At 34.7% G+C, this 14,433-nt stretch overlaps 1 protein-coding gene across 5 annotated transcripts in view; it reads left to right on the top strand.

The window, feature by feature from the left end:
* Positions 1-14,433, top strand: part of ATR (ATR serine/threonine kinase) — a 108,704-nt gene that overhangs the window by 7,657 nt on the left and 86,614 nt on the right. For 2 of the 5 annotated variants that reach the window (XR_006891455.1, XM_046681002.1), the window contains exons 2-12: positions 2,688-2,779; positions 4,064-4,213; positions 6,198-7,075; positions 7,916-8,094; positions 8,820-9,011; positions 10,304-10,494; positions 11,521-11,673; positions 12,257-12,449; positions 12,679-12,941; positions 13,878-14,068; positions 14,154-14,254. Coding sequence is in view for 4 of the 5 variants with exons in the window: in XM_046681002.1 (XP_046536958.1) it covers positions 2,688-2,779; positions 4,064-4,213; positions 6,198-7,075; positions 7,916-8,094; positions 8,820-9,011; positions 10,304-10,494; positions 11,521-11,673; positions 12,257-12,449; positions 12,679-12,941; positions 13,878-14,068; positions 14,154-14,254 (2,583 nt within the window). In the remaining variant the exon portion in view is untranslated. Of the gene's footprint in view, positions 1-2,687; positions 2,780-4,063; positions 4,214-6,197; positions 7,076-7,915; positions 8,115-8,819; positions 9,012-10,303; positions 10,495-11,520; positions 11,674-12,256; positions 12,450-12,678; positions 12,942-13,877; positions 14,069-14,153; positions 14,255-14,433 lie in introns of those variants that run through there. The other 3 variants (XM_046681011.1, XM_046681022.1, XM_046681030.1) reach the window with 3 other exon arrangements.

Below are 14,433 nucleotides of genomic sequence, written 5' to 3'. Positions count from 1 at the left end.
CCAAAATAATTGAAAGAGACTGGAACAGTTATCTGTATACCAATGTTCATAGGAGCATTATTCACAATAACCAAAAGGTGAAAGCAACCCAAGTGTCTTGGAGGGATGAATGGATAAACAAAATGTGCTATATACATACAGTGAAATATTATTCAGCCTTAAAAAGAAAGGAGACTCTGACATGCTACAACATGGACGCATTGTGAAGATGTTGTGCTAAGTGAAATAAGTCAGTCACAAAGGACAAATATAAGATTCAACTTATATGACATAAGTAGTCAGATTCATAGAGACATAGAATGGTGGTTGCCAGGGGTTGGGGAGAAGGGGAAATGAGGAATTACTGTTGAATGAGTACAGTTTCAGTTTGGAAAGATGAAAAAGTTCTGGAGACGCATGGTGGTGATGGTATAGAATAACATAAATGTACTTAATGCAACAGAACTATACTCTTAAATAGTTAAAATGGTAAATTTTATGTTGTCTATTTCAACACAATAAAAAATATATCCAAAGGACATTTTAACAAACTACTTTTATTTGATCCTGTTGACAGTCTCCCATGGTTTTTCTTTCTGTTCCTCTGGGCCTCTTTGCTTTTCTCCTTAATGGCTCCTCTAACCTTAACTTAGGTTCTCTCCTTGGCTTTCTTATTACTTATTACATTTGCATTCATATCCAAGGCTTCCAGTACTACTAGCTCTAGTAGTGGTACATTATATAATCTGTATGAGCATCAGTGTCCTCATATGCAAATTAAGGATAAATATCCCTATTGCTTGTGCAATATGAAATAATGCAATGTGTTCAGCCTTGTTTGATAGGTATTATTATATAATGATAACTTTATATCTCTAGGCTAAATATTTCTTGAGGTCTAGAACTGTAATTCTAACAATCCTTTTGACATCCTACTTGTTCCCTTGAGACTTTAAACTCAGTATTTCTAAAACTGGTTTTGTTTTTTCCCCAGTCCTGTGCTTCCTCCTATGTTAAGTGGTTTGGTGAATGGCTCACAATCCGCCCTGGGTAGAGCGCTAGGTTGGCTTATCAGTCTCCCCTACTGAACTGTGTCTTTCACCTTCCCAACAGTAGCTTCTCATGTGTTGTGTGGCACATTATAGGTGCTCAATAAATCCTTGTTGGTTACATGAATGACTACGATTCCTCATCCTGAGTAGTGGAACACAGACTTTCTACTATGTTCTTCTGTTCTATTCCCTGGTGGTTTACACCAAATTATGGAGCTCAAATTGAATTCATTCAGGATTCTAAGACATCGTTTCTGTGCTTAATTATTATGTCTCCTCTTAATACTACTTTTTCGTGATTGGTCCTAAAACTCAATATGTGTATTTTTCCCTAACATTTTATTGTGGAAAATTTCAAAGACACACAAAAAAAGGAAATGGTTTATTGATTTCCCATTTTACCCAACAGTGATCAATTCATGGCCCTCATCCTCAACTCAGCTTACTTTCAAGCAAATTCCAGATATCATTTCATCCATAAATATACGTATTTATCTCTAAAGGATAAAGAGTTTTTAAACATCACAATACCATTATCACACCAAAAAATTATTTTTTATTTTTTATTATTTTGCTGAGGATGACTTACCCTGAGCTAACATCTATTGCCAGTCTTTCTCTTTTTGCTGAGGAGAATTTGCCCTCAGCTAACATCTGTTGCCAGTTTTCCTCTTTTTTTGTATCTGAGCCACCATGACAGCATGGCCACTGGCAGATGTGTGGGGTAGGTCCATGCCTGGGAACTGAACCAGAGCTGCTGAGGCAGAGTGCACCAAACTTAACTACTAGGCCACTGGGGCTGGCCCAAAAAATAACTTCCTAATGAGATCAAATATGTAGTCTGTGTTAGAATTTTCCCAATTGTCAAATACAGTTTCCTAATGGTTTTTATTTTTGGATCAGAATCAAGTGTAGGATCATACATTGTAATTGGTTGATATGGCTCTTAAATCTTCATTATGAGTTTTTCCTCTTCTCTTTTTTCCCTGGGAATTTATTTGTTGAAGAAACTATCTTTTGTAGGTTTTCTAAAAGTGTCGATCAGCACTGCTCAATAGAAATATAATGCAAGCCACATATATAATTGAAAATTTTCTAGTAACAACATTACAAAAAGGAAAAGTGAAATTAATTTTCAATAATATATTTTATTTAACTCAGTATATCCAGATATTACCATTTCAACATGTAATTAATATAAAATTATTAATAAGATACATTTTTTGGTACCAAATAGTCAAAATCCAAAGTGTATTTTATACTTATAGCACACCTCAATTTGGACTAACTACATTTCAAGTGCTCAGTAGCTACATGTGACAATGGCTACTATATCGAGCAGAGCAGGTCTAGATTTTGCAGATGTTATGCCTGTGGTGTCATTTAGCATGTTCATTTTTCTTTGTAAGTCAGTAACGTGTTTAGATTGTCCTTTCATGTTTTTTTTTTCTTCTCACCAAAGCCCCCAGTACATAGTTGTATATTCTAGTTGTGAGTGCCTCTGGTTGTGCAAGTCCTTTCATTTTTAAACAGAAGAATGATATCAATGTCAATATTAAAACTGAATGTATTTGATAAATTCAACTTAAGAGAAGTTTTTTATAAATAGAATTGTAAGTCCCTTTGAGGGTTAAAAACTTTTCAATTGTATTTCAGTGCCAGTCCAGAGGAATATAATACGGTTGTACAGAAGCCAAGACAAATTCTATGTCAGTTCATTGATCGAATACTTACAGATGTAAATGTTGGTAAGAAACAATTATTTCTTATGTAAACTTGATAACTTAAATTTTCTTTTCCATATATACAACATTATACTAGAATTTTTCTCCATGTAGTTTTAGATATAAAGTTAGTGTTTATGATAGTTACTATTTTCAAGCAAGTTATTTACAGTATTGTTACATAATGTGATTTAGGCTTTCAAGGTAATTCTGTTTTCCTGTTTATCTAGATTTTTCTGCTGCTTGCTATGAGTTCTTCTTTGTATACAATTATAAATAAAAAATACTTTCGCCAGTTCTAATGATCTGGACCCTATTTTAGCTAGATTTTGTGCCAATGATTGAGAAATAGCAAATCCCATAACAACTCTTTAAATAAGAGTTGGTGACTTTGTCTGTGGGAGGTATTAAGATTCTGTTAGTTGTTGAATCAACTGTTTCCTCTTTGTGGCAATCTAAATGACAAATATTACTTACTTGACAAGATGGTATCACATTTGTCATATCCATTAATATTACATGGAGGGGTAATGTAGAGTGGCATTTGACTCATGGTTTATAAGTTTAATTCCAAATTTGGCATAGATTTTATGACTTGTAGTAGTTGTTTAGCCTTTCTTTTTTCAATCAGTAAAATTAGGAGTTGCTGAAAAATAACAAAGGACTACTGAATACTTGCAAGATGTTTTCACGTTGTACTCCCTCTGTTTAGTCTGCTTGTCCTTCCTGTCTCTGCTTGACCAACCTTCTCAGCATCTTCCCAGACTCTTGTTTCCTCTTCTGTGGATTAGTGCAGTTAACATATTATATTAGAGTTATTAGTTTATATGTCTGACTCCCTCATCTGTTTGTGAAGGGTTTTTTTGAGGAAGATTAGCCCTGAGCTAACATCTGTGCCCATCTTCCTCTGCCTTATACATAGGACACCTGTCACAGCATGGCTTGCCAAGCAGTGGGTAGGTCTGCACCCAGGATCTGAACTGATGAACCCTGGACTGCCGAAGCACAATGTGCGAACTTAACCACTGGGCCAGCCCCTGTGAGGGTTTTTTTTAATCCTCAGATTTTAGTAGTGCCAGGCATATGTAGGCCTACAGTACATGTTTGGTGAATGGATGTATAATAGGTGAGTGCACATGATTATTAATCATTTAAAATTAAAAAGATAGGGTTGTAGTGTTTAGCCCCATCAGTTTATCATGAGCACTGTGCTGAACATAATTCTGGTCATCAAAATCTTGTTTCTCAACAAAAGGACTGCCATTTAATTTGTCATGACTCTTTAAAATGAATCTTTTATTGTTTTAGTTGCTCTAGAACTTGTAAAGAAAACTGACTCTCAGCCAACCTCTGTGATGTTACTTGATTTCATCCGGCATATCATGAAGTCCTCCCCACTTATGTTTGTAAATGTGAATGGAAGCCATGGACAAAATGAGGCCAAGGGCAGTTGTATTGGTAAGTCCTGCTATTTGTGCATTCATTTGTATCTGTTTTATGAAATCTACCCTCTTCTGAAATATAACATGTACATTATTACACATATTTTGGTCAAATTTGCTGTAAATTATGGGAGCAAAATGGTAATGGTTTGTTTTATTTCATGCATTCTTATTTTCTTTTGTAGATCTGTGTACCCAGAATGGAATAGAAGTAATCAAATTTGTTATTTTACCATTGAGCACTTTAGCAGTTTTCTTTTTTCTATTTCTTTTCTTTTCTTTTGTTTTGAGGAAGATTAGCCCTGAGCTAACATCTGCTGCCAATCTTCCTCTTTTTTGCTGAGAAAGACTGGCCCTAAGCTATCATCTGTGCCCATCTTCCTCTACTTTATATGTGGGACGCCTGCCACAGCATGGCTTGCCAGGTGGTGTGTAGGTCTGCACCCAGGATCCAAACTGGCGAACCCCGACCCACCAAAGCAGGACATGCAAACTTGACTGCTGTCCAACCAAGCTGGCCCCCAAATCTTTTTTTCTATTTTCGGTAATCACTTTCTTCTAGATCAGGCATTAGCAAACTATGGCTTGCTGCCTGTTTTTGTAATCGAAGTTTTATTGGAACACAGCCATGCTCCTTCATTTACCTATTGTCTGTAACTACTGCAAAGGCAATGTTGAGTGGTTGACATGGGGGCCATATGGCCCTCAAGCCTAAAATGTTTCCTGTCTGGCCCTTTCAGAACAGGTTTGCTGACTCCTGTTCTAGATGTTGAAGCTTTTTCTAGGCTTTATCGTTACTATTTCCAATACTTTTGTCCCTTTATTGGCTTCCTCATAAGGATATGTAAAGCAGACATCCCTTTTTTTTTTTTGTGCAATGCATAGAGTCTTTAAAAATTTTTGCCTTCATTTCAAGACTCGACTTTAGTAGCATGTCCTCTAAAAAGTCTTTTCTGACCACTACTGCTGACTGCCAGCCCTAGGACTGGCTTACTTGTTCCTTCTTTATGCTGTGTTAGTACAGAGTGTTCTGCATTTCTTCTATCATAGTGGTTATTAAACTATATTGTAAATACCTGTTTGTCTGTATTCTTTGCTATACTGTTTTTTAAACAACAGGTCATGACCCATAGTGGGTTATGAAGACTAAATATAATAGACTAGAAAATATCATAATCATAGTATATTACATGTAATAAGAGTAAGTACTGTTGGGCTGGCCTGGTGGCACAGTGGTTAAGTTCGCGTACTCCATTTTGGTGGCTCAGGGTTCATATCCAGCGTGTGGACCTACATACCGCTCATCAAGCCATGCTGTGGTGGCATCCCACAAACAAAATAGAGGAAGAATGGCACAGATGTTAGCTCAGGGCCAATCTTCCTCACCAAAAACAAACAAAAAAAAGAATAAGTACTATTTTGTGAAACTTGTTTTATATATTTAAATAAAATAAATATACATATGTATACTGGGTCCTGATATAAAATGTATCTCTTAGTTGCAGTTAAAAAGTTCGAGAAATTTATTATAATTTATTATAGGATTCATGAAGACAGGACTATGACTGATTTGTTCTTGTGCACCTGAGGCAGAGTCATCACTCAATAAATATTTGTTGAAGGGGAGTTAATAACTAGCATTTACTGAGCAGTTATTTAACTTTGGGCACTATGCTGAGAATTTTACATATATTATCTTACTTCATCCTCATGGTAACCCATAAAGTAGATGTCATTATTCCCCTTTCATAGATGAAGTTACAGAGGTTCAGAGAAATGAAAAGTTCACACATCTAATAAGTGGAAAGCTAGGACCTTGTCTCTCTGTCTCCAGAATTGGTATTATAAATTACTATAATGTTTCCTTTGTACAGGGAATGTTTTAGACTATTTGCTAGTGAAATTTATACTTTCAAAATAAATTATCTAGCATTTAGCAAATTAATTAGCACTTCTGATGTACTTGCTTGTTTAGTATCTTTTTTTTGTTTATTTCAAAGAATTCAGTAATTGGATCATAACAAGACTTCTGCGGATTGCAGCAACTCCATCCTGTCATATGTTACACAAGAAAATCTGTGAAGTCATCTGCTCATTATTATTTCTTTTTAAAAGCAAGAGTCCTGCTATTTTTGGAGTACTGACCAAGGAATTACTATATCTTTTTGAAGATTTGATTTACCTCCACGGAAGAAATGCAATGGGACACTTAGTGGAATGGCCGGTGTTGGTTAACCGATTTTTAAGTCAATTAGATGAACATGTGGGATATTTACAACCAGCTCCTTTGCAGCTCATGAACATGCAAAATTTAGAATTTATTGAAGTCACTTTATTAACGGTTCTTATTCGTATTATTGCAATTGTGTTTTTTAGAAGGCAAGAACTCTTACTTTGGCGGATCGGTTGTGTTCTGCTAGAGTATGGTAGTCCAAAAATTAAATCCTTAGCAATTAGCCTTTTAACTGAACTCTTTGAGCTTGGAGGACTACCAGCACAACCAGCCAGCACTTTTTTCAGTTCATTTTTGCAATTATTAAAACACCTTGTAGAAATGGATGCTGACCAATTGAAAGTCTATGAAGAACCCTTATCAAAGCTGATAAAGACACTATTCCCCTTTGAAGCAGAAGCTTATAGAAGTATTGAACCTGTCTATTTAAATATGCTGCTGGAAAAACTCTGTGTCATGTTTGAAGATGGTGTGCTTATGCAGCTTAAGTCTGATTTGCTAAAAGCAGCTTTGTGCCACTTGCTGCAGTATTTCCTTAAATATGTGCCAGCTGGGTATGAATCTGCTTTACCAGTCAGGAAGGTTTATGTGAGAAACATTTGTAGAGCTCTTGTGAATGTGCTTGGAGTTCAGGCAGATGCAGAGGTAAGTTATTTTTAAGGTTACTTGTTAAGTATGTATTTTATTCATAATTTATCCGTATGTGCAAGTGTAATAATGAAAAAGTAGAATATCTTTAATAATAATGTATATTCAGAACAGAATGATTTTCATAATCTACTTTGGCTCCGTATTATGGACTTTTCTTTGATTTCAGAGGGATTTGTTCATTAAATTGGTCATCAACTGCCAGTGGAGTAGAATATTTTAAAGCAGAATTTGTGAAATGTAAGCCTGTTTGTTGCATTGTTAATTAAAAGGGGGTCAGTCATCAACTTAATTGCAAAAACTTTAAGCACTCACATACATTTTGTCTTTGACAGGCTCTAATCAATCACTTTTAGAAAACATATGGGTACATAGTACTAGTCATGCCAAATTATGCCTTTTTTCCTATTTGGACTGTGGAAGACAGGTAGTACCATAAAATAGTGAGATGTGCAATAACTTGGTTAAATATTTCACTTTATTTTATCTATAAATCTTGCTGGATTTTTAGGGTGAAAGAAGTTAGTAATTCCCTTATAGAATTTTTCTTTGTGGCGTTTTGATAAAGGGAAAAACAGGTTATAGAGAGAAGGATTTGTCTTAAGCCTTCTAAGACTATGGAACCATAGTGCTACGTGTAGAAATATATGTATGTCCATATATATGCTGTGAAATAACATAGATTAACGTAGGTCTTTGTTTTGCGTCATGAGACTCTGAAAATAGTTTACCTTAGTAGAAAACTCTTAATTAATACCTAATGCACTTTTACTGTTTATGAATAATATAAGCATATTTTCTAAGAGAGAGTTTTTGAAATGATCTTTGCTTTCTCAGTATTTGTTGGGCCCACTTTATGCAGCCTTAAAAATGGAAAGTATGGAAATCATTGAGGAGGTTCAGTGCCAAAGTCAACAGGAAAACCTCAGCAGTAATAGTGATGGAATATCACCCAAAAGGCGTCGACTCAGCTCATCTCTAAACTCTTCCAAAAGAGCACCAAAACAGACTGAGGCGTATGACCTTCATTCAGTTTGTATTTAGTTATTTCATAAAACTTTATTCATGTTTCCAAATCACCTTTAGTTAAGTGTTTGACTTAAATCCACAAAGAACATTTGTTCTTTCTAAAGGTAGTCAAAGGGATGCTTAAAATATTTTAATATTTCTTGTAGTCTATTCTAGTATGAAAGATTTCGTGGCTAAATATGGTTACTTAAAAGACTTTTTTTTTTTTTTTAAAGATTGGCACCTGGGCTAACAACTGTTGCCAATCTTCCCCCCCCCCCGTACCCAGTTGTATATCTTAGTTGCAGGTCCTTCTAGTTGTGGGATGTGGGACGCTGCCTCAACGTGGCCTGATGAGCGGTGCCATGTCCGCGCCCAGGATCCGAACCCTGGGCCGCTGCAGCGGAGCATGCGAACTTAACCACTCGGCCACAGAGCCGGCCCCTAAAAGACTCTTTAAGTCTTTACTTGCCTGTCTAATTTAACTTTTTAATATGTGAAAAATCTCTGAGATTATACATCTATCAGCAATTTCAAAAATGTTAGCAAACTGTTTTTGTAATGTGGTCAAAGAATTCCCGTATTTCAGCCATCCCTAAAAGTTGTTTTAAATCTCTCTTAATATAAATTTCAGTAGTTGACATTACATGTTATCATTTAAGTATTTTCCACATTTGAACCAAATTTGTATTAAATATGAATATCTTTCTACTTTGGTTATAATTAATTACAGAATTAAACATGTGGATATGAACAAAAAGAGCATATTATGGAGTGGACTGAAACAGAAAGCTGAATCCCTTCAGATTTCCCTTGAATGCAGTAGTCTAAAGAATCCTGTTATTGAGACGTTAGAAGGAATTGCTGTTGTCCTACAACTGACTGCTCTGTGTACTGTTCATTGTTCTCCTCATAACATCGACTGGTAAAACAACTTGTATTTTCTGGGTGGATTTCCTGTAATAAACTTGGATTTATTGTTTTAGGAGACCTCATTCACTGCATTTGTGTGACCTTAGAGCACAAACTTTTTGGTGAAATAGAAAAGAAATTTGTCTTTTCTTGAGCACTTGCTAAATGCTAGATACTCTGTTAGGTACTATACATATCATAGGTAATCTTTACAACAATACTGTGAGATACATGCTGTTTTATGTCTACTTTACAAATTAGAAATTGAGGCTCTTTTTTGTCTGAAGCCTAAATTAACTTCCTGGGCACACACGATTTTTTTTTTTTTAATTTTTAATTTTAATTTTAATTTTTTTTAATATTTAATTTTTTTCCTTTTTCTCCCCAAAGCCCCCCAGTACATAGTTGTATATTCTTAGCTGTGGTCCTTCTAGTTGTGGCATGTGGGATGGCGCCTCAGCATGGCTTGATGAGCAGTGGCATGTCTGCGCTCAGGATTCGAACCCTTAAAACACTGGGCCGCTTCAGCGGAGCTCACAAACTTAACCATTTGGCCACAGCGCCGGCCCAGCACACAGGATTAGAAAGTAGCATAAGCGTTTGTATACAACTCAAAAGGCAGTGTTCTTTTAGCCAGTCACTTAGTCAAGAGATTTCCCTTTGATAATAAGAGTAGGAATTTAGAACTTGTCAGAGGTATATTTTCGGCTTGGTGTTCTTAGTATAGGTTAATTCTTCTATCAGAAGAAACAAGTAAAGTGTGAACCCTCTCTGAAGATTTAATCTTATTTTTACTGCCACATTATAACCAACACTGCTTGTTAATTTTTTACATGATCCTTTATTCTTTGTTTCCTTACTTATTCTTTTGACTTGCCAATACAAAGTTATGAAGGAGATTTTAAAGAAACTATATTATTTCAGGTTGCATTAGACTTGGAATTTGAGATAACTTGAAGGAATAGTTAATTAGGCTGAAGTCTACCCTTGCCCTTTTATTAAGAAAGAGTTTGCTAAGCCAATTATTAATTATGTAGGCCTGTCTCCTGTCATTTTAAGCCTGGTGGTGCCACATTTAAATATCCCAGATTAATTTTAATTACCAAATCCTAAGAGTAATTTAGACTGACATAAAGAGATTAAACTTAAAATGACATGTGGATTCATTTGCATATTTACTTTGAATTAGTTTAAAGCTGTAAGTTAGTTTTATACTCACAGTTTCTTTTAGCTTACCACAATATTAGGTTTGACTATAACAAAATTTATTTTAATTCTCTGTTTTAAAAAATGTATTAACTGCAGCCATAATTTCAAAGACTGTCAACAGAAATGTAAGAAGAAACCTTCAGTAGTGATAACTTGGATGTCTTTGGACTTTTACACAAAAGTGCTTAAGAGCTGTAAGAGTTTGTTAGAATCTGTTCAGAAACCTGACTTGGAGGCACTTATTGATAAAGTGGTGAAAATATTTGATGCTTTGATTTATATTCAAGGTGAGTACAATTAAGCAGTAGATCAAAATAACATTTAAAGATAATCAGTATAGAAATAAGCTTTCTCTTTTGCCTAAGACCTAAATGCACAAATGTTTGAATTACCCAAAAGTTTTTTCTTGATTTCAGTTCTGTTAAACTTGTCAGTAATTTCTAAGTTCCAAATTTCTTTGTGTAATATTTTGATATATTATTTTTTTCAATCAATAGGAATTATTTGTAACTTTTTTTTTTAAGATTGGCGCCTGAGCTAACAACTGTTGCCAGTCTTTTTCTTTTTCCTCTGCATTTTCTCCCCAAATCTCCCCTGTACATAGTTGTATGTTTTAGTTGTGGGTCCTTCTAGTTGTGGCATGTGGGATGCTGCCTTAGCACGGCCTGACGAGCGGTGCCATGTCCGCGCCCAGGATCTGAACCAGCGAAACCCTGGGCCACTGAAGCGGAGTGTGCAAACTTAACCACTCAGCCACAGGGCTGGCCCTATTTATAACTTTTAAATTTTTTGATTTGAGAACCTGAAGAATGCTATGGTCCCTCTTCTTAAAAATGCATAGATACAGGGGCAGCCCCATGGTGTAGTGATTAAGTTTGTGTGCTCCACTTCGGTGGCCCAGGGTTCACAGGTTTGAATCCTGGCATGGACCTGTGCACCGCTTGTCAAGCCATGCTGTGACGGCATCCTACATACAAAATAGAGGAAGATTGGCACAGATGTTAGCTCAGCAACAATCTGCCTCAAGCAAAAGAGGAAGATTGGCAACAGATGTTAGCTCAGGGCCAATCTTGCTCACCAAAAAATGATAATAATAATAATAAAAATGCATAGATGCTTATTTTTATAAAGTCATATTTAATTTCTTTGGATTCACAGACCTCGGAACGTCATTTCTACATTAAGAACTCCTGTTTATTGAATGTTCATTTTAATTCCACTTGATGTTTAGAATGTCTATTTTTATTGAAAAAACACAGGTAAATATGATTAAGGAAAAGATATAATTAATTACCTGTTGTGTGTTTCTGTAGTAAAAACTTCATTTGAAGATCAAATTCTGGAAGATCTATGTGGAATGCTCTCACTTCCATGGATTTATTCCTGTTCTGATGATGGCTCTTTACAGTTGACCACATTTGCCACTAATCTTCTAACTTTAAGCCAGAGGATTGCAGATAGCTACTGTAGGTCGTCACAAAATTCTGTGTGTGGTTTGTTTTGTTTTAACTGATCTCTGTATAAGACTTCTAACACTTCATTTCTACCTTTTCAATAATTAAAAAAGGAGGTACATTTTGAAAGAAAGGGGTTAAAAATGGAAAAAGTAACGAATTTTAGGATTTGCATATCCTCAGTTCTATTCTGCCACATTGTTCTCCAAAGATTTCATTCCAGTTTATATTCCTGTTAGCAGAATATGAGAGTTCCTATTGTTTCACATCCTCACAAACACTTGGCATTGTCAGACTTTAAAATTTTTGCTATGGAAAAAGAAAAAAAAATGTCAAGGAGCTAACTATGAAAAAAATTTCTTTTGCTATTTTTGATGTGTGTGATTTTGCTGTTGCATTTTGCTGATTAATAAGATTGTGCATACACCTTTTTTCAGTGTGCATACTTTATTTTTGGAAAAGAAGCTTTTAATTAAATATCATATGTATTTTAAATGTTATTTGACTTTTCAACAAAGAATGAATATGTATGTGTGTATATAGATATATAAAATTAACACTTAGATGTCTTGTTTAATAGACTTAATTTTTTCAGCACCACAGGCACAGTCATGGTGTGTGTTTCTTCTAACTCTGTTTCCAAGAAGAATATTCCTTGAATGGAGAACAGCAGTTTACAGCTGGGCCCTGCAGAGCTCCCATGAAGTAATCCGGGCTAGTTGTGTTAATGGATTTTTTATCTTATTGCAGCAGCAGAATTCTTATAACAGAGTTCCAAAGATTCTTATGTATGTATTAATATTTTAATTTGAATATATAACTTGATTGGAAAGATTATATGTGCAAATTTATGTTTATTGCTGGATATATAGAGCAAGTTTGCTTTTAGTTTTAGAATTTGGAAGTTTTTCCTTCTAGGCTTTGTTTTATCAGTACTTTACCCTATGTTAAAAGTAAGACTATTTAGACCACAAAATTAAGCAAGAACCTTTAGTAGCTTTACTTTTTTTTCCCCAGAGATAAAGTCAAAGATGATTCTGACATTGTCAAGAAAGAATTTGCCTCTATACTTGGTCAACTTGTCTGTACACTTCATGGCATGTTTTATTTGACAAGTTCTTTAACAGAACCTTTCTCTGAACATGGGCATACTGACCTCTTCTGTAAGAGCCTAAAGGTCACTTCTCAACACGAATGTTCATCTTCTCGACTAAAAGCTTCTGTTTGCAAACCATTCCTTTTCCTGCTGAAAAAAAAAACATCTAGTCCAGTGAAACTTGGTGAGTGATTTTTTTATGATTTATTTAGTATTTTAAAACCCACTTAAGCTTTTTTTAAAAAAATCAGAGATAGAATTAGCCTAAAGCTTAAAAACTAGTCTTGCTTGGTAGAGTCAATGCTTGTGTAATGCTTACTTATAAATGGGATGTCTGGTATTAGACTGTATCACAGAACTAACAAGGAAGTAATTTTTGGATTTTTAAAATACTTTTATGATTTGGAAGCATAATGGGGTGTACCTGATGTTTGGCTCAATATTCTGAGGTTCCATATTCCATATCCTCTTTAGTGATACCAGGGACTTTTTTAATGTGTCCCCTGCCACTACCTTGAACCTTCAGAACTTCAAATAATTAGATACTTTGCCCAACTGAGGACTATAGATTGTAGCTTCTTGGCCATTTTCCAGTGGTAATGGTGTATGGGTTTGGTGAGAACATGAGATTTATACAAATACTTGGAAAATCCATTGTTTGAGTGGTAAGTTACAACTTGTTCTCAAGTTTTCAAAACAATATATGATGGGTGGTTTCTAGGACTGCATAAGTGTTGTAATGTAAGGTTAACCATAAGGCTAGGATTGCCCTTAGATCCAGTTCTTTGGATTAGTAAAATGTGCTTTTTAACTATCGTGGTTAACATATAATGATCTACAAAATCTAAGTGACTAGTCACTTTACAACTTAAGAAGTTCTAGAATTAATTTTAGATTTAACTTATTTATAACTTTTATTAAATATAAAGTAAATTTAAATTTCTGAGTATTTATTTTAATCCTCCACAATTCTGTGTGCCCTGCAACTCTAAATACTAAATATTGATATTGTAAGGCAACTTAGAATTCTTCATAGTCTATTATTTATTGACAATATTTTTACAGTAAAACTTTGATATGTAATGTGTTAAATTAGATATTATGTGCTCTCGCCTTTTAGCATTCATAGATAATCTATGTCATCTTTGTAAGCATCTTGATTTTAGAGAAGATGAAACAGATGTAAAAACAGTTCTTGGAACTTTATTAAATTTAATGGAAGATCCAGACAAGGATGTTAGAGTGGCTTTTAGTGGAAATATCAAGCATATATTGGAATCCTTGGACTCTGAAGATGGATTTATCAAAGAGGTTGATAATTGTTTTTTTTAAATATTTGTGTTTTCATAAACCTGGCTCTAAAATTCTTTTTAACTAGTTAATTTTATTGTTCTAGCTTTTTGTCTTAAGAATGAAGGAGGCATATACACATGCTCAAATCTCAAGAAATAATGAGTTGAAGGATACCTTGATTCTCACAACAGGGGATATTGGAAGGTATATTTGGCAGCATTTGTATACTTTATTTATTTTGGCCATTCTCCTTTTCTGTTTGCCTGGTGTTAAAGATGGTGATATGAGAGAGGTGACATCATAGAAAGAGGGTGATATCAGTATGCATTTATTTGTGAATTTCTATTTATTTCTGACATTGATAATAGCTTTTTTTTTAATTA

The sequence above is a fragment of the Equus quagga genome, chromosome 1 (genome assembly GCF_021613505.1).
Source record: "Equus quagga isolate Etosha38 chromosome 1, UCLA_HA_Equagga_1.0, whole genome shotgun sequence".
Classification (NCBI taxonomy): domain Eukaryota; kingdom Metazoa; phylum Chordata; class Mammalia; order Perissodactyla; family Equidae; genus Equus; species Equus quagga.
The sequence above is the reverse complement of the archived record's forward strand: the minus strand, read 5'-3'. Positions and strand labels throughout refer to the sequence as shown.